The 26,002-nt window shown below is 51.4% G+C and overlaps 1 protein-coding gene across 1 annotated transcript; it reads left to right on the top strand.

The window, feature by feature from the left end:
• The first annotated feature begins 18,844 nt into the window (after positions 1-18,844).
• Positions 18,845-19,672, top strand: NPPC (natriuretic peptide C). The gene is made up of 2 exons (XM_060107215.1): positions 18,845-18,934; positions 19,382-19,672. Exons 1-2 carry the CDS (start codon positions 18,845-18,847, stop codon positions 19,670-19,672), a joined length of 381 nt encoding a protein of 126 aa, XP_059963198.1.
• The last annotated feature ends 6,330 nt before the right edge of the window (positions 19,673-26,002 follow it).

Genomic DNA, 26,002 nt, shown 5'->3' on the forward strand with positions numbered 1-26,002 from the left:
TCCCTGGATGGGAAAACTAAATATTGAAAAGATGTTAAATTGCCTTAAGTTTATGTGTAAATTCAAGAAAATGCCATAAAATCATAGCAGGATATTTGGTGGACTTGGGTAAATTTTTCTAAAGTTCTTCTGGAAAATAAATATAGAAGAAGGATAAAGAATTTCCTGAAAAAGAAGAGTATCTTGGGACTGATAGGCCCTACTAGATATTAGAACATATTTTTAAACCACAGTGAATAAAACAATATGGTCAGGAGTAAGCAGGCAAAGCAATAAAACAGAGTCCAAAACCTCACATAAGTATGTATGAGAATTCAGCATGAGGACAGTAAAAGTTTAAACTGGTGGGAGAAAAACTTAACGATTATTCTACAAAACTCAATAAATGGTATTGAGACAACTGGTTACCCATTTGGGGAAAAATAGTTGTATTCTTCACTTTAAACCCAAATAAATTCCAGAAAGAATAAAAATATAATTTTTTTTTTTTTTTTGCGGTATGCGGGCCTCTCACTGTTGTGGCCTCCCCCGTTGCGGAGCACAGGCTCCGGACGCGCAGGCTCCGGACACGCAGGCTCAGCGGCCATGGCTCACGGGCCCAGCCGCTCCGCGGCATATGGGATCCTCCCAGACCGGGGCACGAACCCGTATCCCCTGCATCGGCAGGCGGACTCTCAACCACTTGCGCCACCAGGGAGGCCCTAAAAATATAATTTTTTTAAAGTATAGTGTGTCAAAATAAAAAAGTACATACAAGCATACCTCACTTTATTATGCCTCACTTTATTGTGCTTCACAGATACTGCATTTTTTACAAATAAAAGTTTTGTGGCAACCCTGCACCAAGCAAGTCTGTTGGCACCATTTTTCCAATAGCATTTGCTAACTTCGTGTTTCTGTGTCACATTTTGGTGTCACAATATCACTAACTTTTTCATTATTGTTGTATTATAGGGGTCTGTGTTCAGTGATCTTTGATGTCACTACTATAACTCACTGAAGGCTCAGATGATGCTTAGCATTTTTTAGCATTAAACTATTTTTAAATTACGGTATATACATTTTTTTAGAAATAATGCTATTGCACAGTTAATAGACTATAGAATAAACATAACTTTTATATGCACTGGGAAATCAAAAAATTCATTTGACCAGCTTTATTATGATATTCACTTTATTATAGTGGTCTGGAACCAAACCCACAGTATCTCTGAGGTGTATGCCTGTAATATTTCTATAATTTCATGTTAGAGTCACTGAAGAATGAGAAGATTTTTTGCCTCTGGAACGCTTTTCAAAATGTCAAGTGGGGCCTCCCTGGTGGCGCAAGTGGTTGAGAGTCCGCCTGCCGATGCAGGGGATACGGGTTCGTGCCCCGGTCTGGGAGGATCCCATATGCCGCGGAGCGGCTGGGCCCGTGGGCCATGGCCGCTGAGCCTGCGCGTCCGGAGCCTGCGTGTCCGGAGCCTGTGCTCCGCAGCGGGGGAGGCCACAGCAGTGAGAGGCCCGCGCACCGCAAAAAAAAAAAAAAAATGTCAAGTGAATTTATCCTTTCCAGGGATGTAAACTTGTCCAAGGCATTGACTTATAATAAAAATTTGGAGAGAAGCTCTGTTTTTCATAGGGACAATATCATAAAAAAGGAAGTTTCTTGTGTGATTAGCTAAACTCAAAGCTCTCCGCCAGATAAGGTGAATTTTCAAAAGGCAATTACTTCTCCAGGTTTTGTTCAATTTCAATGTTATGGAGGTAAGTTTATGGACTTCATGAATCCATTCCTATTTCCCTAAGAAGCATCAATTATTTTCCACCATACCAAAACCAACGTAATGGGAAAGCCATAGGCTTCACCTGCTTGGCAGACAAGTAAGGTCACACGTACATTCATGCCCACATTACCCTGGCTTTGGGACCTCCCTGCCTTGCCAGCAGGAAGGCTAGTCGATTTGTAGGTGAAACCTCCCCTAATATGTCAGGTCCTCCTGTAGTGCTTGGATATGTCCCTGAATCTGTCCTCCTGGAGCTCCTCCAGCTGCCTGCTGGGGAAGCAGAAATCCTGACAGTCCCTCAGGGACAAAAGACTTAACCACTTCAGGTCTCCACCCCATCTCCACTCCCACCCTCAGCCTCACTCACTAGCTTTGGTGCCTCCAGCCCTGTAGCCCAAACGCCCGAGGTGGACCCAGGTCCCTGGCTCTCCTGGTCATGGTGCAACTGCAGCTCCAGCCACAGGGGGAGCCCCAGCAGTGTCTCTGAAACACAGTCCCTATACTAGTGCCTGATTTCTGCCACCTCTACTGCCACCTTGGAGATTAGCACTCCCACGGGGGTCCTTAGATGAGAAGGGAAGGGAGAGGCGGCCTCCCCATGTTGCCAGGGTGTCCAGGGAAAGCACCAGCATCCCGAGGCAGTACAGCCTTTCCTGTTCACACACAACCAACCCCCCTGGTCCCACCCGTGGTGCCAGCAGGCTTGGATGACCAGAGATGGGAGTGAGCTCCTGCCTGGGAAGACTCAATTCCCTACACTGGGGCACAGAAACCCCAGTGTGACCACAGGCTGGGGGTTTCTTTCAGGACTCCTGTAAGTCCTCGTGCTGGTTGTTCTCCACTTACCCTCTCACCTCCCAAATCCATTCTCTTCATTCTCTGCCCTGCTCGGCCATGTTCTGGCAGTGACTGCTTTCTTTGGTTACAAGTACTATTGAAAGGCCCCTCTTTCATGTTCCAGCTGTCCGTCACTATCCCCTATTAATTCCTCATCGTGAATAGTCCCCTCACTAAGTTCTCCCAGTTAAACCCTCTGAGTTGCCATGAACCTGACTCCAATACCCCCCACCCCAGGATGCTTGGGCAGACAAGTGACTCCTAAAAATGTTGAAATAGACCATCCTATCAGTAGAATAGCTGAAGATTGAGTCACACTTAATCTGATTTAGAAAAATAGAAAAAAAAATAGAAAAAGAATTTTTTTATAACTTCCCTCTTTTTAAAAAATTATTTATTTATTTATTTTTGGCTATGTTGGGTCTTCGATGCTGCGCGCGGGCTTTCTCCAGTTGCGGAGAGTGGGGGCTACTCTTCGTTGTGGTGCACGGGCTTCTCATTGCAGTGGTTTCTCTTGTTGTGGAGCATGGACTCTAGAGCGCAGACTTAGTAGTTGTGGCACACGGGCTCAGTAGTTGTGCCTCACGGGCTCTAGAGCGCAGGCTCAGTAGTTGTGGCACACAGGCTTAGTTGCTCCGCGGCATGTGGGACCTTCCCAGACCAGGGCTCGAACCTGTGTCCTCTGCATTGGCAGGCAGATTCTTAACCACTGCACCACCAGGGAAGTCCCAAAAATGTAGCATTTCTTGCATGTCAGTGTTGCAGAGCAAATGTACACTGTGACCTGAAGCTGGACCGCTGTGAGCAGTCAGGTTCTCTGTCAGTTGGCCACTCTGAGCCCTCTCGTATTCTTCATCACTCCGTGAAGAGATTTCAGGTGCATATACGATTGTTTGTCACCTTCACTAATGCTGTCTCCTTGGCTTCGGCTCCAGGGGCAGAATCTAAACCCAGGTGCTCAGAGAGGAGCCCAGTTCCTCACACAGACCTGGAGTTTGCTCCTTAACCCGCAAGTCCCGGGACCAGGCTGTTTTGGTTACAAAGAGAGACACTGATCAGATATAATCGCAAGCGGAGTAAAACGGTTGGATTCTGCCCTCCTTTCTCTTTAAGTTGTATTTTAATGACTTGATACCTCTTTTGGATAAGCTCGATGCTCACCTCTCCCAACTGCGACCCACAGAATACTGCACTAGAGAAAGTGAAAAGTTACCCATCCTCCTGTGACGTGGACTGACTGCCATGAGTTAGTATGGACTTAGTAAATGGTGAGAGCTGCTACCTAAGTACTGCCAGGAAGAGATGGCTAAACGTCAATAATTTTAAAAAATCATGCTTTCTGGACAAAGTTTTCTCAACTGATGACAGGCTTGTAGCTAAACAACTTAATAAAGGAATTCAAAAAATTTAATTACTGGGTCTAGCAGTGTGTTCTGTAAATAACACTAGCCTGGAGGTTTCATCAAGAAATAATAATTGTCTAAAGTTAGATGTTTTATGCTTTATTTGGAATTTTTCAATGATTGTAGTAGGTGATTGGTAACACCTGCATTAAATTTTTCCATATTAAAAAATAAAGCTGGATCCCTACCTCACACCTTAATAAATTCCAGATGGGTTAGAAGTAAAAACGTACAAATAAACCAACACATACAAAACTCCATAAAAATACTAGGGAAAAGAGTGTTGTTTATTTAATCTTGGGAGGTGAAAAGATAGACCTTCCTAAAAATGACACCAAAGCTAGAAACCATTCAAAAATATGATGGATTTGACTATATAAAAATCTGAGACTTCCATATGGTATTCACATGTATTTAAAAGTCAAAGCAGAAACTGAGAAACAGCATTTTGACATGTGAGAAGCAAAGGCATAATGTTCCTGATATATAAAGAGCCATTACAAATCTGTTAGGAGTAAAAGAATACTCCAGTAGGAAAATGAGCAATGGATATGAAGTGGAAATTGACCAAACTTTGTAAATGGCCAGTGACTTCATGAGAGGATGTTCAACCTTACCTGTAGCCGAGGGCAGATTTAAAGAAGAAGGAAGGAAAAAGAAAATCACACTTGCCACCACTACAGCAAAACTCCTGGGATGGTCTTTCCTTAACCACCAGATGAACACAGGTGCAAAAGATTGTAACACCCAGTGTTGGGGAGAGTTCTGAAAAGGGCTTTTCACACTGCTGGTGGGAAGGGTGTAAGTATATACAACTTTTTGGAGAGAAGTTGGTCAATATGTATCAGAAACCTTTTTAAATGGATATTTTTTGACCTAGTAACCCTCCCGTTAACCGCGATCTGGCCTTGAGGGAAGGGACACAGTTTCCTTTGACTACATAATCCAGGACATAGGACTGGCTCCTCCTAATTTCCCAGCAGAGCAAAGGCCAGGCTGCCTGAAGTTGCCGGTGACTGGACTGACAGCATGGCACAGACAGCAACATAACAGCCACTGCAGGCCCAGCCCCAGGCCAGGGTCACTCACTGGAAGCCCCTGCTTCCATTTGGCCAAGGGCAGTCATCACCCCTCTCCAGAACTGGCCCCGGCCTCTCCTTACAGCAAAGCCAGGCCCCACTGACCCAACCATCAGCTTCAGAGAGAGGATATCTTTCCACCACCCTCCCCATTCTTCACTTCCTGCCCCTGCACCTGGGTATTTCCTCCAGCCTACTGGGTTGGGGTCTGATTCTCTGGCCCCATTAAGATAATCACAATATACTGCAAGATCTAAGCTCATCTGTGGTCATATTCTTGCATTTATAATAGTAAAAATATGGAAACAACGTACAAATCCAACACCAAGAAAGTGACTAAGTAAATTGAGACCTCCATACATTAAAATGCCATAGAAAATGATGACATACACCTATATATAGTTATGTGGAATGAAGAGGGTAGGAGAATTACATGAGTCAATCCAAGTGCTCAGGACAGGACCAGCCACATAGAACGTGCTCAAGAATTGTGGTTAAGTGGGAAAAGAGGCGACAAAACAGTGTTATGGTTCAAAAGCATTTTATTATTAAAATATATGCATCTTTATGCGTATATATACATAGAAAAATATATGGAAGGATATAAACTGAAATGTGAGCAGTGCCTGTTTTGGGGTGGTGGCTTACACATCCATTTTCATCATTTATATTGTCTGTGTTATAATGATAATGTAATACTTTATTTTTTCAGACTGATTCAGGAAATGGACACAAAAAACGATTTCAAGAATTTTCTGGTCAACCTTACCTTGACGTGAAAAATCTTGACACATGAACTTGGTGATGCAGCACAGGTTACCTATTAATCAGGAAAAGAAAAACTATTTTCATTTGTCAAAAGTTAGAATGTAATAAAGTACTTTCATAATTTTTTAAACATTACCATGTTTGAGGCCCCCTTGGGGGACTGTGACTATGGGGAGTCAACCCCCTACCATCCCCTGGTCTGGAGGGGACCAAATTCCTTTCTCTGGAAAGTTCAACTGCCCGCAGGTATTTGCCCAGGTTCGCCCAGCTTCAGTACAACAGGAACCCTGAGACTGAACTCCACAAGCAGCTCTAGGCTGACCACCTTATGCATTACAGCAAAGAGATTTCTTCCTTGCCAGCTCCAGAGAGGGAAAAATCCCTGGAAGTTCTTTGAAGGGCCTGGCTTGGGCCACATATCCAGCCCTGAGTCAATCATATAGCCACGGGGATGCAACCTGCTATAGACAACTGTTGTTCTTCAATTCCCACTACCTCTTACCCTTACCGTTCCCTCTTACCCGTGGATTTGGTGACGGTAATCAAATCTCCTTTGGAGACCCATTCTTCCCTCCTTTTGCAGGGTTCTTTTGGGGCTGTCAATCTCCACACCCCACCTCTTGGCCCCAGAGACGTGCACTTGAGCTAAAACTGGCCAATCTATGAAAAACCATCTTCCCGGACACAGTGACTGGGGACTCAGACAAACGGGACCAGGCGGTTCTTCTCTAACATTCTGTCTAGACATCGGAGGAAGATACCTGAAGGTGTCTCCGTCCTCGCCTCCATCCCCCAGCACATGGAAAAAGGTCCCCTACAGTGGGAGAGAATACAGTCATTACACAGAGGCAGAGGAGAGATGTGGGGAGAAAGAGATGTGGCATCGTTTGAATCACTGTACCTGGCTGTGATTAGCTAATAGCCACCCTCCTTGGGCTTCCCAGTTATGCGAACAATAAAGTCCCTTACTGCTTGAGCTGGGTTTCTGTCGTAGGCCAACTCAGGGGCCTGGGCCTGGTGAGATCTGAACCATGTGCCTATGTCTGTGGTCAAAGGGATAGGTCACTGAGATTGGTAGACCCCAATAAAACCACAGGGTGGGAGTAGAGGAAGGTTTCCCCCAAAGAAAGGGGTGCTGCAGAAGGACAGAGCAAACAATTATGGCCAAGCAAGTATGGAAACGTCATTTATCAAATAAATGGGGGCTTTATCCACTCCGAGTAGTCGATCACAAATCAGTTGCCGAAAAATAAAAAGTACGTAGAAAATTTAGTTAATAAAGTTGGATATATTAAACTTTGTACCCTACAGAGAATGGTCCTATTTTTAAGTGCCCGTGAAATAGTTATAAAAATAACATATATACAGGTACAAAGAAAATCTCAGTAAAGTTCAAATCTTAGAAATATTATAAGTTCTATTCTCAGACCACAATGCAATAAAATTAAAAATCCATGGGAAAAGTTTAAATGGAAAACAACTAATTAAAATTAAATTTAATTTTATACAAGTTTATAATGTAATAGTAATGTTTACATGGAAAAACAAGTGTTCAGGAATTTTTTTAATTTGAAGGCAAAACGAGGGAAATACCAACCAATCTATAGAACATATGTGGCAGTTGTCAAAACGTTATGGTAGAGCAGATGTGAACACATTTATTTGCATTTAATATATAACAAATCACATGAAAATAAAATGATGAAAAAAATTATCACTACATTCATACGGGAAATGGATAATAATGACGTGTGAATAGCAAACTCTTATTCATACAATTTACCAGAGAACATTCCACACAGGTTAAAGTTAACTACCCACATGTATGCACGTACACAACCATTAAAAAAATAAACCCACAACAGAAGAATATAAAAGTGTTTGCTCACCCAGTCTACTAAGACAGTGGTGTCAGGACAAAGCGAGGGTTTCAGAGCAAACAGACCTCTGAGTTTCGGTTCCACCTAAGGTGCTTACTCAAATATTTAACATCTGTGAGCTCAGTTTCCTATCTGCACAATATAGGTAAGAATACCCAATTCCCAAGAATCAAAGCCACTTCCTGGCCCACACTTTAGCCTCTGTAATGGACTTCCTCGGGCTGGGTGCTGGGGTTGCAGTGGGGCACCTTTAAGAACAGATGCCCCTGGGGAGAAAGGTCTGAGTCAAGTAACCACACAAGCACATAATTAAAGTATGGGAGGCTATGAGAATAGATTATATTTTTTAAATTTGTAAACATCGCAATATAAACATACAGAAAAGCAATGGAGTGAAAGAACACTTCATGATAAATATGAACAATAATATCAAAATATTTATGAAACTGATAAAATATTTAGAAAACCCTTAGAAATTAGAGGGAGACAAGGCACCACTGAAGGTCTCTGGCAAATACAAGTAAAAGTGAAGCATTAGCAGAGGACTTGGAAAAGAGTACCCTAAATATATACTCCAGGTCATTCCCATCGGCCCAGAGCAGGTGAAGAGCTACCAAACCACAATGCACTCACATCATCCGACTTTTCAACGAGCAATTCCTCTGATTGAAGGAAGAAACAGAGCAAGAGAGGAAGGGAGAGAAGGAAGGAAGGGAGGGAAGGAGAAAAGAGAAAAACCCTGTTTGTATCGAGATGTTTTTACCTGTGTAATTTGTAAGCACACGACACCTAGCCCAAATCCTGCCTGTGAACTACTAATATTGCAAACTACATAGATCCATGGAAAAGGTTATACAAAATAACATTACAGGGATTCCCTGGTGGCGCAGTGGTTGAGAGTCCACCTGCCGATGCAGGGGACAGGGGTTCATGCCCCGGTCCGGGAGGATCCCACATGCCGCGGAGCGGCTGGGCCCGTGAGCCATGGCCGCTGAGCCTGCGCGTCTGGAGCCTGTGCTCCGCAACGGGAGAGGCCACAACAGTGAGAGGCCCGCGTACCACAAATAATAATAATAATAATAATAATAACATTACATGAAAAAGCTGATCACAAGATATTAAGTGCACACTGATTCTAACTAGGCACAAATTTTGCCAGGAGGATCTGAAAGCCTAAGAGAGAAGTAGGCAAGTCATGTGATATTGGTAGAGGTATTTGTACATTTGCTGTAGGTTTGACATTTCTGTTGATCTTGCACTGTATCATTGGGTAAATATTCTATTTTTTTAAAAAGGATTGATTTTAAAAAAGAACCTTCACAAATGAACTTATTTACAAAACAGAAATGGAGTCACAGACGTAGAAAACAAACTTATGGTTACCGGGGGGAAAGGGTGGGGGAGGCATAAATTGGGAAATTGGGATTAACATGTACACACAACTGTATATAAAATAGATAACTAATAAGAACCTACTATATAAAACAGGGGATGCTACTCAATACTCTGTAATGACCTATATGGGAAAAGAATCTAAGATAGAATGGATATGTGTATACGTATAACTGATTCACTTTGCTGTACAGCAGAAACTAACATAACATTGTAAATCAACTGTACTCCAATAAAAATTAATTTAAAAAATAAAAATAAAAAAGAACCTTCATCATTCCAGCCAAATAAGCTCGATGTTGCCCAGGTCACCTCCAGGCCGATTCTGGAGATTTCCTCAGCCCGAGATTTCCAAGCGAGCGAGAGCAGATCTGTGAAGGGCAGAGGCCTGGCAGGGCAAGCAGCAGGGGCTCCGCCTGCAGGACACAGCTGCCCGCTGCTCCCGGCCTGGGGAGAGTCTTATCTCGTGAGCTCTTGTGAAAGCCCCACGCCTCCAGGTCTCCGGCGAACATTAGCCATTCCTTTCCTGTCACCACCCAGCTCTGCCACTGTGCCTATGAGCTCAGCGCTGCGGGGCAGGTCCTCCTGAGGTCAGATAACTGCCAGGGGCAGCTCCTTTCCCAGCCTCCTGCCCCTGCCCTGCGCCCCGGGGAGACACGGGGCTGCCCTGACTCCTACTCTGTGGTTCCCCACAGAACAGAGAGCTGTGTGAGCTCGACTGAAGTCCTGGGGGTGAACAGACCCTCCCACCCAAGTGCCGCCCGCCCTCCCAACCCCCCATCATGGCCTTGCCTTGTTCTGGGGACTGCTCAGCCTCGGGACCAGGCAGACCCCTGTCCACGTCTGAGCCACTGTCCTGTTTCTGTCTCAGTCTCTGACTCTGCGGCAGCCCTGGGCCCAGCAGCCTCCCAGGTGGGTGTCAACCAGAGGAGATGCTGGGAGAGGGGAGTTGAAAGCTGTGAGGATCCCCACCCACCCGAAGGCAAAAAGGGAGGCTTTGCCCCGCCGGCCCAGGTTCTCGGCCCCTTTTCCCTGGCAGCTTTAGCCCCGCCCCCATCCTCACCCCCCACCCCGGCTGGTGGGGGAGGGCTCCTCCATGTGGGTCACAGCTGATTCCAGCTGATTCGACCATGGATCTCAGGTGTGAGGGCCAAGCCCCCCAGCCTGTGGCTTGCGGGAATCCAGGGTGGTCCCAGGGGCCCTTCTCTCAGGGTCTCCCTGGCCTGGCTCTTTTCCCGTGTACGAGGCTCCTTGCCTTGCCCTGTCAGAAGCCCGGCCCAGCCCACCTCCCATGCTGGACGGCTGCAGCCCCAGACCACCGGATGCACGCCGCCCACCACGGCCGCGCACACACGGAGGGCTGCTGTCCTGTCGCTAGAGCTCTCCATCTCCCCAAACCTTATGCCCCCAGTGTTCCCCACCGATCCAGGCCTGTCCTTCCCAGACCTCCCAGGAATTAAACAGGAAAGAATGAGAAAAGGGGACAGTGCCGTGGCGGAGAAATGGCCGCTGACAGATACGACAAAGGCCCCAGAACTCGAAGCCCCCCACCCTGTAGATGGGCCCCGGCGGCGGAGGAGCCGCGTCCGCGTCTCGGCCAAGCCTCTCACCACATTCCCACGGGAGCTGCGCCGCGCAGCGTGGAGACAGCTGTTCCTCTCGGCAGATGTGCTCGCCTGGGAGCGGGGTGCTCGCTCCCAGCCCGATCGCCGTGACTCGCTGGAGTCCGGCCAGCTCACCCATTAGGCCCTGCGGCCTGCTGAGCCCCGTGTGGGCTGAGGGCAGAGCCGGGAGCCGGTCGGGGCCTCCACGGCCCCATCTGAGAAGTGGGGCGGCTGGTCGTTTCACCGGCGCCTTCCTTCTGCGAGGACGAGGACGGAGGCCGTGTCTGTCCCTGGTGCCCCCCTGAGGCTTAGTGCAGTGCCCGCCTCCAGTCTCTGCGCACTTACCCAGCACCCACTGTGTGGCAGGCGGTGTGCAGAGAGCTGGGGCTACTGAGACAGACAGGGAGGTCCCTGAGAAGCTGACAGAGGGAGAGAAGGAAGCCCCACTGGTATTAGGGCTGTGGGACCCCAAGGCTGGGGCCCGCACTGTCTGTGCTGAACTGGAGGACAGGTCCGTGGGAATCAACCAGCCCAGAAAGAAACTTAGTGCTCAGCAGGGACATCACACCAGAGATGCCCCATCATTTCAGGTCCTAACCAGGCCCTTCTGCCAGAAACCAGGCTGCCTTGGCGGGTCTCCTGTCCCAGCAGGGCTCAGAAACCAGTCCCAAGGGTCACACACCTGGGTGCTCAGTGAGCAGCCCTGGCCATACCACCCCAGTCTGACAGCTGCTCTGCTGCCCTGGGGGAGGCACCAGATGAAAACTCAAGGGGACAAAGAGAAGATGGCATGCCCACAGTCCACGCGGGGTCTGGCACCTGGAGCTATGGGACCAGAATGACCAGAGTATGATGCTTAATCCCTCTGAGTCAAGATCCCTAGGGGTAAAAGGAAGGTACAGGACTCCAGCCTCTGGGTTCCTTGATCTGGGCACTGTTCTCTGAAGCCCAGTGCCCCTTCTCCCAGCCCAGCATGCAGACTCCCAGCCCTCTCACCCACCTTTCCTGGCTCAGCCACCACCCAGCTTTCTGGATTTTCTCATAACACATCACTCACCACTCTGTGTTTCTCTTAGCTCCGTGAAGCCTTTTCTGCTTGAGAAACACATTTGGATCTAATGGGGTAAGAAGGTGCTGAAGTTAGAAATATTTGCTTAATTTAGTAATATGTATGAGCATATGTCACATTCATTTTACGAAAGTTAACTCTCCCCCACCAGGCTGTGAGCTCGGGTCAGGGACTGTCTAATTCTATAGAGTCAGTGTGATATTTTTATCATCTTATAAAATAATTAAAAAAAGACTTTTCAAGACAACATGGCCAGCACAGGCAGCCTGGATCCAATCATCAAATGTTGTCCTGACAATTTGCTTTCTATTTCCACAAGGGAAACCGCTCAGTCCTTCCTAATTGTCTTCTCTACGTGTTGTCCCCTTTGCCCTTGTATCCATCACTAAGGTGGAGGAAGAAGGCTGATGTCTCCAGATGTCCTTACCCTCCCATCAGGAGCTGTCAGGGTGCACCGAAGCTCTGGCAGCCTGGTTATTCCAGGAATGAAATTTCGGAGAGGTCAAGCTGTGGGCACCAGGACCTGGGTAACTGTGGGATCATTCAGGGAACTTACTTGTAAGCAAAAAAGCCTGACTCTGAAAAAAAAAAAAAAGCCTGACTTTGGCTGGGTGAAGTAGAAAAGGAATTTATTTAAGGGGTATTGGGTAGTGGAGAAGGCTTGGCAACAACCCATCCAGGACCAATCAAGCTGCAGAACAGACCTAGCAAGGCCCTCAGTGCTGGCTCTGCCACCAACATTTATGATAACACTGTGTCAGTGACGGCCCTGACACAGGACAGTGGATGCTACCACACTGCCCCTGTGCCCTAGGAAGTGCTCTTGTATTGTGTCTAAGAGTGTTCTGCATGGCCCTGGCTTCTCTGAAGCAAAGGCTCCTCATTTAAAACCTAGGACTGGCCCATCTGGCTGGGGGACTCCAGGTCACACCCCAGCGTGTTCTGTAGGGGTGGTTAGGCAAGCAAGCATTTGACATCTCAGCTTCTGCAGTGGGCTGAGAGCTAGGCAGCAAAAACCCACTGACCTGTATCCACTACACACAGGGCCTGTCTCCCCTTTTTACCATTTCTAAGGACCCCAAGACTCCAAATCAGCTACTTGATCAGAAGTCCTAAACCCTGCTCAACTCTAAGCTGGGGCCTCCTCTCTTAAATTATTTCACCCACAAGGCAAAACAGGCCATCATTTGTGGGGAAGGACCCTTCTTCTCCTTACCCAGCCTGCACTGGGACACAGGGACCTTCCTGGGCGACCCAGGAGAAAAGGTTTGTTGTGTGATGTTGCATGTTGGGCCCAGAAACAATTCACACAGGCACAGGGGTGGTTTTCAAACAATTTATGGGCTTTGGGCTTAAAAGTGTTTTCTAATCCCTGTAGAGACCAGATTGCAAAAATGTATGTTCCTCCAACCCTTGTTAGCATCTGGCTTGGCCATGATGCTCTCTTGCTAGCGTTCTCTGGTCATTCTCATTTTAGAAATTGACTGCTCACCAGAAAGTAGTTGGTGGTCACACACTCCTGGGGCAGAAATCTGCAGAGGAGTTTCTGGCTTGGAAAATCCAAAGACGTGGCTCCTTGAGCTGCCTGGTGGCCCTGGCTCGTGACAGGCCTGTCCTATGGTGCCTTCTGTGAAAATGCAAAGTTAAGAGACTTCTGTAAAACACTTGGGGCAGCTTCTATCCACAGGGAGAAGCTCCCTTCCTTGCAGACTGTGGCCTCCAACAAATCTGAAACACTGTCTCTAAGACCAGACAATAGACCTCCTTCTTCTGGTACATACCAAGAGGGTAGGCTCACTGCAGGGACCCCCCCCCCACCAACCAGGACAGCAAGGAGTAGCTCCCTGCTTGGAAAAGCTCCATATGGCCAATATTTTACCAGAACCCAGCCAAGGCAAGCTCAGTCCCCAGGGCACAGAGCCTGGCAGCAGATCCATTCCCTCTGCAAACATCTGGTGCATGCACCACGCTGAGGTCGGGATGCTGAACCATCTTTTGCTGGGAAGGTCCCTCTCCTTCACCTCCCTAATCACTTTCTCAGGGTTTACGCTTCAGCCTCCACTCCCTCACCTGTCTGTTGATAGTCACAAAGCGAGCAGTCGTTCCCCCCAGGGAACTGAGCCTATCTGTGGAGCCTATCTGTCTTTTATTCTTGAAAAGGGAAAAAAAGGCGGGGTGGTGGTGAGGGATAAACTCTGTCGTCATGCGCTTGCGTAGGGCAGAGGGGTTGGAGGCCATCTGGAGCAGGTGCTGGCAGGGCCCCTGGGAAAGGAGAAGCAAGACAGCTGGCTCATCAGGTGGGAGTGTCCTGGGGTCAAAGACCTCATGGCACGATGAAGTTAAGCTTTTCTGGAATTTCTGGCCCGGGAAAGATGGATGACACTTCCCTGGCCTCTGGCTCCTCTCCTAAATCCAGGCCCAATAGGTGCAGGACTCCTGGAAGAGGTACCAAGCTCAAGGAGACCTGGCCAGGCTGTGCCTCTGTATCCTCCGTGGGTCCCCACCACCAACAGATCTGGGGAGTCTCAGGGGCGCTGGACCCTCCCACCTGGGAGTATGTCTTGTGCAGTGACATTCAGATCCCTCTTCTGCCCCAGCTGCTTCCTCCTGCCTTCGTCTAGGACTCAGAAACCTCTTGTCAGGCCTCCTGACTCATCTGTCCCCATCCAGGAGGCAAGGAAGGCTTTTTTCCCAAATACAGATGGTGAAACTGAAGGCTCCAAGAAGTGATGGGATTGGCGAGGGTCCCGCTGCAATTTCCCTGCCGGCCTCCATGAGATCTGCTCACCGCCTGTTCAGTGTCCTCTCTGGGAAGTTATGCAGCTGGAAGGGGGCCCCTGGGATGAAATAATTGCAGAGAAAACAGATGGACAGCGGAGCAATCCTCCCCTTGTCTGTGTGCCTGAGAATCCTCTGCAGGGCCAGGAGGGGGCGCTGCTACACAGGGAGCTTGTTTCCCCGCTCCAGGGGATGGGAGGTGGACAATCCTGTCTTAGCCACCCCCTCCCCAGCCTCCTAAAAGCCCTTATGTGCACCTTTCTCATCTCATCGAAGTCCACTCTTACCTCCTATAGGATCCTGGTAGTGGACTGAACCTCGACTGTGCCCCAGTAGGGCCCATCCGTGGTAGGCACAAAAGTCTTACCTTGCCCTCGTGGAGGAAGGGAAAAAGGGAAGAGGGGCCCACAAGAACAGAGTCTTTTCTCTCCATGTCCTTTCGGAGGTCCAGGAGGGAGAGTCCTAGTCGTGCAACTCTCTGATGCCTGGAGTTTGGCACACCAGCCTGGCTCTGACTTCTCTCTCCCACTCCCTCTCTGTGTCCCCCCACAATTGATCACCCTCCTTCGGCCTCGTCTGTCAACCTACTCCTGCAAACTTGTTTGCCTTCCTCACCCCAAGAGCACAACAGGCCCCCACCCTTGGAAGACAAGCCCCTCCCCCTCTTTATCACGTCTCCTTGCCTCTAGAACCTACTTGCCTCCCTCCCAAGCCTGCCTCCTCTGGGCACTCCTACGTGAAGCCTCCTCCCCCTTCTTTCCCTAGCTCTGGGCGCTCATGTTTTCTTTTACTGCACCCCGCTAAGCCTGGGTGCCTTCCTCCCATTAGCCCAAAGGGAATCACTCTGTTTTCCATCTGGGTTTCCCTCTTCTTTCCTTTCTCTCCTCCTGCCTGCCGGGTCTCCTTTCCCAGCTCAGCACAGACTTTTCCTTCTCCAGGAAGCCTGCCCTGCTAGCCCAAGCTGGGAGAGCTGTCCTCCCTCCCTGCCATTGTCTTTTTTGGCCTACAAAGCTAGTGCCTGTTGCCTGGGTGGAGGGGTGTCTTCCCTGCCAGGATGGAACCCCACAGGCTGCACGGATGCTCAGTGAATACTTGGGGAATCAGTGGATGGATAATTGACAAACAACAAGATTCCCTACAGAACTGCCAGGCTCCTAGGGCCCAGTGGCCTTTTCTCTCTCCTTGGCCATTAGGAGGAGTTCTCACACTGAGCATTCAATAAAGTGCCACAAACAGCTCATGTTCAGCTGCTCAGTGGGTCCAACTTTCCCAGGCCTAGCCCCCGGGGCCAGAGCAAGAAGGAGCAAACCTCATGAGTGAAAAGCAGGAAGAAGTGACCTGAGTCCCCATTCTAGGCCTAGGGGAGAGAGAGAGCCTTCTCTGCAGCTTCCTGGGCAAAGAAACCAAGAAGGAGGTGAAAGCTTCAGTTGCCAAGGTGGTCATGCGCTGGCTCTCTCCTTCCCTGAAGGTCCCTCCAGCATCATCCTCCCACTTCTACCCATCCCACCTCCCAAGCCCAGGCTAAGCAGGAGCTGCTCCATGGTCTGCCCCAGGGAAGCCTCATGCCGCAATTAACTCTCCCAGGATCTGATCTGCCCCAGATGACCACAGGCCAGTGGTCAGGAGTGAGGGCTCACCAGAAGATTCCTCTTCCAAAGAGGGGAGGTAGATTCCCAGGTGTTGGTTCTGTCCACACTGGGGCGGGGTCAGTTTATTGTATTTAGTCTCAAAGCTCAAAGAGAGAGGAGACCTAGATGGTTACCCAGCTGTCACCAAGAAGACAGGAAGAACCAGCCTACAGATATTCGGACAGAAGGAGGTGCCCATGAGACACTGGAAGCTCCCAACCTGTCCTCAATAAGGGGTTGCAGAAGATGTACCTCTTGCTCCCTGGAAACCAGTCCAGTGCCTGGCTCAAGAATCAATCTGGGGCTTCCCTGGTGGCACAGTGGTTGAGAATCCGCCTGCCAGTGCAGGGGACACGGGTTCGATCCCTGGTCCGGGAAGATCCCACATGCCGCAGAGCAACTAAGCCCCTGCGCCACAACTACTGAGCCTGCGCTCTAGAGCCCGTGAGCCACAAGTACTGAAGCCCGTGTGCCACAACTACGGAAGCCTGCTCGCTCTAAGGCCCCTGCTCTGCAACAAGAGAAGCCACCACAATGAGAAGCCTGCACACCACAACGAAGAGTAGCCCCCAGTCACCACAACTAGAGAAAGCCTGCGGGCAGCAACGAAGACCCAACACAGCCATAAATAAATAAATAAATAAATTTATTTTTTTAAAAAAAGAAGAATCAATCTGCCTGGCTCCTTAAACCTGTATAAACAAAGCAAGTCTCAAAGAAGTTCCAGCTTGGTAACATTCCTCTTCTTCCGGTAGACAATGAGGAGAGGGGACTTCCATCGTCCATCTGGAGCTCCCTCCCCCTTCCCCTTCTTACACCTCTTCCTTTCTCCTCAGATGAAAGAGTGGTGCCCCTCGATGGGTGTTACCATGCGGAGGCAATCAGGCTGGCTGCCCGGAGGTGATGAGTCAACGCACCAGAATACAAAGGATGCCCTGCTGATGTCTGGATCATCTTGGAGTTCAGGAGATTCTGCTACCCCAAACTCAGGCCTCTGGTGTAGGTTATTTCCTAAACAAAGGGACCTGCACTTTCCCGCGCAGAATGCCAGGGTGGGAAAGAAAGCAGATGGTTTGGCATTGCCTCCCGGCTCTGGGCTCAGGCTTTGCTGTGGGATCCACCGCATGACACTTGGTTCTCCTGGCCCCTCTCGATTCCTGCGGGGTTCCCGCCGGGGGCGCAGCTTCCTTTCCTCGAAAAAGGTCGTCCAGGTGCCTCCAACCCTCAGGGTAGTCTTGGCGCTTGGGGTCCACAAGCGCTCCCCTACTCTCCGCTCTCCAGCCGAGTCCCCTGCTCCGGAGGCAGTGGAGTCATAGATTCCTGCATCTCACTCAATTCTTATGGTTCTCTGCCTCCACGGCCCATCCCGAAGGACTCCTCAGAACCCAAGGGACCGAGACGCCCTGCCCAAGGAGAGGGAGTCATGAGCAGCAGCGATACTTGGGCGTGTTCCGACAACTATGGTAGAGACCACTCTGCAGCAGAAAACGCGAGGGCGACCACCTGTTATGGCTCACAGAAACCAGACTGGGCTCGGGGCCGGCTAAAGCTCCCTCCCCAGACTGGGCAGGTGCACAGGCCACTGGAGCGGACAGCCCCACGCTGCGGATCCTCGAGTGGGTGCAGTCAAGGTCAGGCGCGCACCCATCGGTGCAGGAGGAAGCCATCTGGCGGGTCAGACCCGGGGACGTTCTGTAGGGCCGGCCCGGGATGAGGGCGCACTTAGAGCCACAGCGGCGGGCCCAAGATGCAGCCGCACACACGCATGAACACTCGCATCTCGTTCGCCTTTCGCTCCCAAACACACCCGCAGGCGAAAAGCTCGCACTCTCCGGTGAAGGACTTGCGCTCTCCCCTGCGGCCCCGGGCAAACCCCGCTCTCTCTGTGCCTACCTCCCGGACCTCCGGCCCCATCCTCTGCCTCCCCAACCTAAAGGCGTCGGTGCGATCTGAATTACTGTCCCGGCGAGCAGGTGAAAGGTGGAGCCGCAGCGCCAGGCCTCGCGCCTGTCAGGTGCCCCGGGAAGAGATTGGCAACAAGGCAGATCTGCGTGGATTTCGGGCTGTGCCAACTTTCTGGCTGTGTGACTTTGGGCAAGTTACTTAATTCCTCTGAGCCTATCTTTGCACTTGCAAAGAGGGAAACTGATCCTTTCCAGGAAGAGCGTGTGTGCTGTGGTCCAACCTTGTGCGCAGGGCAGCGGGCGCACGAACGCTTGGCATGCCAGGGCGCGCTCCCTGCAATTCGAGTTCCCTTGTGCGCGCCGCTTTGCAGCTTGGAGCGCAGTCGGGAGAGAGCCCGCCGAGCCGCGGGATCCCTCCGGGGTGGGATGAGGGTGGGGGCAGAGGGGGAGCCCCCGCGGACCCCTCCCGGCCCTCGGCGCGAGTGCCATTGGCCCGGGCGGCCCTGTGGGCGGGAGGATGACATCAGCGGCAGGTTGGATTATAAAGGCGCGAGCGGAGCCGCGGGCTCAGAGCGCACCCAGCCGGCGCTGCGCAGCACTGGGACCCGCACCCGCGTCGCAGCCCGGCCAGCCTGCTCCGCGCTCGCCTGCCTGTCTGCCCGTCTGCCCGTCTGCCCGCCGGCCCCGCGCACCCTTGCTGCCGCCGGCCTGCGCCCAGCCACCCACGGGCACCATGCACCTCTCCCAGCTGCTGGCCTGCGCCCTGCTGCTCGCGCTACTCTCGCTCCGGCCCTCCGAAGCCAAGCCCGGGGCTCCGCCGAAGGTGGGTGCTGTCGCAGGGACGTCGGAACTGCGAGGGGCGGTGGTAGGGCTAGTGGGTCTAGGAGGATGTGGCCCGCCGGAGGGAGCAGAGGGGGCGGGAAGGCGGCTCTCTCCCTCCCCTGAGATGCGCGCGGGTGAGAGCTGGGGAGCCCTCGAAGGCCGGACTCGGGAGAGCATCGACAAATGCGCAGCCTCTGCCTCAGTGTGGTCAGCCCGGCAAGGGGCAAAGGAGAGGAGGGCAAGCGGCTCCCCGAAGGAGCGGACAGCGGCGGCCGCGTGGCAGGTGGATGCAGGGCCGAGCCGTCCGGCACCTCTGGGGGCGCGCTCAGGACTCGAAAGGGACAAACCGCGCTGGCCGGAGTGTCGGGCTGGAGCATCAGCGGCCCCGCCAAGTCCCCCGCGCTGCCGCGGTGCGTCCCTTCACCTGCCCGTTCTCTCCTTCTGACAGGTCCCGCGCACTCCGCCAGGGGAGGAAGTGGCCGAGCCCCAGGCTGCGGGCGGAGGTCAGAAGAAGGGCGACAAGACTCCCGGGGGCGGCGGCGCCAATCTCAAGGGCGACCGGTCGCGACTGCTCCGGGACCTGCGCGTGGACACCAAGTCTCGGGCGGCGTGGGCCCGTCTTCTGCAAGAGCACCCCAACGCGCGGAAATACAAGGGAGGCAACAAGAAGGGTTTGTCCAAGGGCTGCTTCGGCCTCAAGCTGGACAGGATCGGCTCCATGAGCGGCCTGGGATGTTAGTGCGGCGACCCCTGGCGGCGGTGAGTACCACCAACCCCGGCCGCCGGGAGCTCTTGCACACCCAGCTTCCCGTGAAGCCCCCCAGAACCTAGCCTGCATCCCCTCCCTCAGGCCGGCTCCTCTCTGATCCCCTGGACCTTTCCGCCTCCCAGCCAGACCATCTGAGCACTAGATTGAGTGTGTGTGCTAGACATTTGCCCCCAATACCATTTATCATCCCATTTTACAGATGGAGAAAGTGAGGGATAAAGTGGTCAGGGAACTTTGGCAAGGTCAGAAATGACTCAGCATGGATGAACCCACCTGGCTCCCTCTGGAGAAACAGAGACAGCTTTGGGGGGGGTCCTGGGGTTGGGGTCCCACCCACCCCAGGACCATAAGGCAACCAGCAACACTGACCCCAGTTCTCCAGCTGGGGGGATTGAGGGCTGATCCTGGGTTGGTGGGAGCGGAGGAGGAAAGGCATACATCCAAGTTAAGGGTGAGTTGATCTGCTGGGCACTGCATCATGGTGCTGGGCAGTAAGCAGCCCAGTGGTCAGGACAGCTCCCTGGGTCTGTTGTCTCTGTAATGGGACAGACGTGGAGCGATACCTGCCCCCTCACAGTAGGGAGAATAGCCATTTGTTAGCATCACCAGGGAGCATTTCTGCCCCAGAGCATTCTGATTCTTGTCCCTTCTCTAAACCACGGCCGTGGGCAAACTGGTCTGTCCAGGGTCCTGATGCTGCTGCAATCCGTGTGACTTCAGGATAGAACCTCAGTGTTCATGGCACTATTTTAGAGCAAGGAAAAAGAAACTAAAATAAATCTATTTTTTTGCCCCAACCTGAAACTCATGTCCCAAACTGAGCTCCGCCCCCCCTCCCACTCCCCCCCTCACCATGCCTAGGCTCCATACCTGGGTTTCTGGTATGGCCTCCTCCGCCTCCACCAGGCTGGAAACCCCTGTGCTACCTTCAGCCCCTGCCGGGCGCTGCTCCCCTGGCAAGGTAGTGCGGCAAATGTCCTTCCCTCCTTTCCCCACTCTCCATTCCTGCTGCCCACCAGTATCCATGGAGAAACAACATCCCAACCTCTGGAACTGACATTCAAGTGATTTTGAACCTGACCTCCTAGTGTCCAGCCTTGCCTGCAGCCAGCTGCTGTCATTCCCTGTCCCACAGTCTTTCTGTCCCACTGCAGGCCAAGCTGTGTTCTCGCACCCCAGAAGCATTATCAGTGTCTACACTGTCTTCCCCCAAAGGACAAGAGCGCCCATCTTTGAAGGTCTCCAGTGCAATGCCTGAGCCTTTTTTACTACACAGAAAACTTTTTCACCTGAGCTATGGTTGTTTGTGAACCCCCAAATTAACTCATGAGCAACTTAAGGGCCGGACACTAGCCTAAGATGATCTGGGGCCTGCAGGATGCCCGAAGGAGCTCTTTAAAATGTCTGTCAATGACCCAGAAAACCTGCCCCACCCAGCATAGGAGCACTCCTCACCCACCTGCCCTAGTATTTAGCTGGTGTCCTTCCTCTCTGCAGCCAGACTTGGCCAGGCTGTGTGCTCCTCCTGCAGGGGCTTCGTTTGTCTGAGGTCTTGACTTGCCATGATTCTGGCACTGGTGGACCAGCCTTTAGAAGCTACCATTGTGATGGGTTTGTTCTATTCTCTCCTGTCTCAACAATGAAGAGATGAAGCCACAGGCATCAAATTTTCAATTTGTGAGTTAAGCACCAAGTTCAAACTTCAGAATCCAAGCAAATGTTATTCTATGAGTTAGCAGGAGATAAGGTCCTGGAAAGTGCCTGGCATGCACGTCCCCATAGACCCCTTGTTCTTGGATGAGGCTGTCTGTGGGTACCAGGTATTCGTGGAGAGAGGTACTCCGCAGGTGGAATCCAGGTTGCTAAGACTTCTTGACCCCTTTGACCAGGGAAGCTTGTCAACCTCCTGGAAGTTCTCTTTTAGCTGAACGCCCACCTCCAACACCTTTAACCTTCTCAACCCCACCCTCACCCCCAGCCCTGTGAGAAGGCAGAGCATCCTCCTTGCTGCCTGCAACCCCCTAGTGGAGATGTCCAGGGTATCTCACTGTCTGGGCTTAAACGAGAAAGACAGCTTAGGGTTTTCCCATTAATGAAAGCTCTTCCGAGGCTGTGGCCATTTCTCTACACAGGAGTTGCCTTTGGCTCTAACCAGCTGCCATAATGACTGTCGCTGATGGTTATAGCCTTGATTATAAAATGCTAATGGCAGAGATGAGGTGTGGAGGATGCCTGAATGAACACATTGCCCATGGGGCCCAGGGACATCACAGACATCTGTCCTCTGTTTAAACATATGGGACGGCAGAGAAAGGGGTTGGAGAAGAGTTCATCAAGGCCTTGAGGCCCGGGGTCCCTCTGCCAGGACTGTCCTCTGGAAGGGCACCACCCTGTCTCAGGAGGAAGACTTCCTCTGGCCCCCGAGCACCCACACACCCATTCGCAGAGACTGGGTGCAGCCCTCATCAAATGACTCTGCCAACTCACGAGCCAGCCAACCCAGCACGACCACTCATTTCCCCAGGGCTGGTGTGACACACCATTTCCTCTGATTCTGAAGGGGACCCTTTCTGCGGAGAAGCCAGCTGGGGAAGGAAGTGCTATTTATGGGCAGCTGTGACCCAGACACTCTGCCAATGCCCAGTGTGTGGCCCGCTGTTGAATCTTAAAGCCAGCCCTGGGAGGTGGCTATTATCCCATTTTATGGGTGAGGAAAGCAATACTCAAAGCTATGCAGGGCCATCCAGGAAGTAATATTCAGAGTTGGGACTTGAGTCCAGATTTCCCAAATCTTCAGATGCTTCTCTCCCCGTTCCCTCCGCCACCCCCCAGACACGTAAAGCACCTGATGGAGGGTTGGTATTGTAGCAAAAAATAGAGGTGGGCCGGGGTGGGAGGTGGGGGGGCTTCATTTTCCATTCCCTTTCCCTCACTGTGTCTCACTGAGAGCCAAGGGCAAGGCCTGCACTTAGTCAGAGGGGAAGGAGGGCTGGCTGACTCTCTGGTTCCACCTGTGCTGGGGCAGGAAGTGCCAAGGACACAGCAGGCGATGGATGAGGACCTGGAGAGGCCCGGAGTGGAAGGGCCCTTTTTCCTCTGCAGGAAGGCCTTCATCAGGGCCTGTAGGGCAAAGGCGGAGGGATTTTGCCTTCTGCTACAGCAGGAAAGGGAGGAAGATTCTAGAAGTGCCCTGCAGGCTGGGCTTTCTCAGCTGAGTGTCCCTTGGCCCCTCTGTGTTTCAGGATCGGGAACCTGCTCCGTTTTGCTGAGGTCACCCTTGGTCATCAGCCTCCCAGCATCTGAAGCACCTCCAGCGCAACGTGGCTTTTACATTTCTTTTTTTTTTTCCTGGTACTGGGAATACACAACACCAGCTGTTTTATTATTATTTAGGGAGGGGGGTATGACTTTATTGTTTGTTTTTTTTAATGAAAAATAAAAAGTTATATATTATATATATTATATACACAAAACACACACACCTACACCGACGTGATGACAAGGGACAGTTTTTAAGAGACTGACAAAACCAGCTGTAAAACATTGCTGTTTGTAAATTCATGTCATGCATAAATGTATTTATGTTGTAAAGCTATTTATATTGTTTATAAAGAGATATTTATAAAAATTTTATTTATGTAACTAAATGAAAGAAGTCAATCATTGTAATGTTTTTGTCTTAACTAGTTGAAAAATGTAAAAAAAAGTCATTCCATGAACATCTTGAAAGCTGTCTTTATTTACTCATTGCACCTTTTTTTTTAAGAATTAGTCTGAGAAGGAGGGAGAATGCAGAGACAAGGCTTTTGCCTCTAAATAGATCTAGCAGCCGGTTCCGATTCTGGGTTGATTTGTATCAGAATCCCCCAGGAATCTTGTTAAAAATACAGATTCCTGCCCCCATCCACCCTCAGATCTACTGAATCCGACCTCCACGGGTAGGATTGGCCATGTGGCTTTTGTCCCAAGTGATTCTGACCAGCTTGGCCAGGTCAGGAAGCTCTGCTCAGAGCACTGCACAGCTGAGAAGTCAGATGTGGTGAATTAAATTAAAACTGAATTTAGCTGACCGAGGGCCCTCTAATTCTACTCCATCTTCTCTCTGTTATTAAAGGAAACAAATCACTGAAAACTTCCTTTCTGCTTTGGGGAGATTTAGAAGGTTTCCATATATCTTGCGGAATCTGGTCTGGTTACCTTATGAGTCTCAGCTCTGGGAAGCATGGGGCGGGTCGCTTTTCCTCATAGCAAGCCCCAGGCTCAGTGGGGGCCTGAGGCCAAGGATCTCAGAAAGAAAGAGAACGTATTATCAGGTTTCCTATTTGCATAGTGCAGTGTGCTTTTCAAGGGGGTTGAGTGTTTTCTTTTCACCTGAAGCTGCTAACAATTACGGTTCCTATAGAGTCTTGCATGAGAAATTATGACTATTTAGAATCTCTTTTCCTGAAACCAGCAGGAAACTTAAATAATTCCAAGCTAATCTCACTCCATCCTTGGTACGTGACTCTCCTGTGCAGCTCCCCCATCTGTCTTCTGTCCCTCCTTTCGTGAAAACAAGGACTAAAAGAGCCTTTGGGGCTGGTTCCACCAGGTGAGCACGACCCCTCTCAGGGGGATTGGGAGCAGTGTGGCCCCAAAGTCATGGGGTCAGCAGGCCTAGCCGAGTATTTCCAGAGGAAATTTGGCTCTGGTGGGATGGGGAAGTGGCCAGTGGCACCTGGCTTTTCTGCTGGCATCCGAGCCCCTGACCTCTCTTCCCTCAGCAGCAGGTTCTCAGGTGGGTCAGCGGCCGACACAGTGACCTCACCTGGGTGAGGAAACAGCTTTGAAGACATGTTCCAGCCGGGGAAGGCGTGCCCTTCCCACTCCTCAGCTTCCGCCACTGCCCCAGGGTCCTTCTTTGGGCTGAGCTCTCTAGGGTGTGGCTATCTTCCTTCTCTCACCCCGCTTCTGTGGCTCAGAACTCAGGTGCCAGGTCAATGAGGGTGAGGGCCTCCAGCACCCAGGGCTCGCCAGTGCCTCCGTTCACCGTGCTGTCTGTAGGCCCCGTGCCAGGGGATGCTGACGGGCGCTGCAGGAACAGGAGGGCGGTGGGAACACTGTGGGCTTTGCTGATGGTGAGGCAGGCACATCTTCCGAAGCCCAGAGACAAAAGGGGCGGAGAATTCTAGGATTCAGGGAGCCGCCACCAGAAGCTAAAGCTTTTCTCCGTGGACAGTATGGGTTGCCAGGATCCTCAGGCCCAAGCGACACAGGCTGTCCTCCCAAGTAGCTCTCATCCCTGAATTAGCTGCAAACAACATTCACGACTCTCTGTTGCCAGTTCAGCCTCCCACTGGTGGAGGCCGTTGCCAGAAGGCAAGTCCTCCTCGACATCCAAACCTGAAGTCCTCCGACTGCTTCCTCGGCAGCAACAGGGACACATCATCCCAGCCACGAGTTTCTGCTGGAAAGCCGGGGAAGGATCAACAGAGAGTCCATCAGTACCAGGAAAAGTTTTGAAACCTCCAGAGATTACCCGGGTGGTGGTACTGCACAAGGCTTCCAGTCCTCCGGGCTGTATCTTGGGCTCATCCCTCTGCACGAGCAACTCGCCTCCAGAGCTGCTGGAGAACCTGTAGCTTCTCTCACTGGGGTGAACACAGCAGCCAGGACCAGCTCAGGGGATGGGCCTCACTGGAGCCCTCGTCCTCGGGACAGGGCCGGTACCCCTGCAGTGTTAAACGGTTCACTGCGAAAGACCAACAGGGTTAGGCAGAGGCGAAGAGAGATACAGGTGCGGGAAGGCCTCAGGCCTGGGGGTGTTCGGGAGGAAGCCATTCCCTTCCCCGAAGCACTCGGTTACTGGGGAGTCAGGGTGGGGAATGGGGGCATCTGCCTGGTTGAGGCTCCCTGGTGCTACAGCTGGTGGCATGTAGGAGCCTGGCTTGGCAGGACTGGGCCCAGGAACCCCACCTTGGGCTCCCAAACACACCTGGCGGAGAGACCCCGTCTCTCGAGCCCATGCCAGGGAGGTACCACCCTGCCCCTACCATGGAGGTGAGGCAAAGCGTCCAGGTCCTCAGCCAGGCGGGTTCCAGGCGTCTGCCTTCCCTCCTCTGCCTGAGATATGAGAGGTCCTCCCCTGGGGCCAAATGGGTGGTCCAAACTGGGGCTGCACACAAGCAGGGGGGGCTCTGGGGGTGATCAGAGGGGCCACGATATCTGGACACGGTCAGAGCCCTGCTCTTCCATAGGAAGAGCTCTTAACCCAGGCGGGTGGTAGGGGACAGGCTGAGGAGCCCCAACCCCAGTTAGGGA

This window comes from Mesoplodon densirostris, chromosome 8 (assembly GCF_025265405.1).
Source record: "Mesoplodon densirostris isolate mMesDen1 chromosome 8, mMesDen1 primary haplotype, whole genome shotgun sequence".
Lineage (NCBI taxonomy): Eukaryota > Metazoa > Chordata > Mammalia > Artiodactyla > Ziphiidae > Mesoplodon > Mesoplodon densirostris.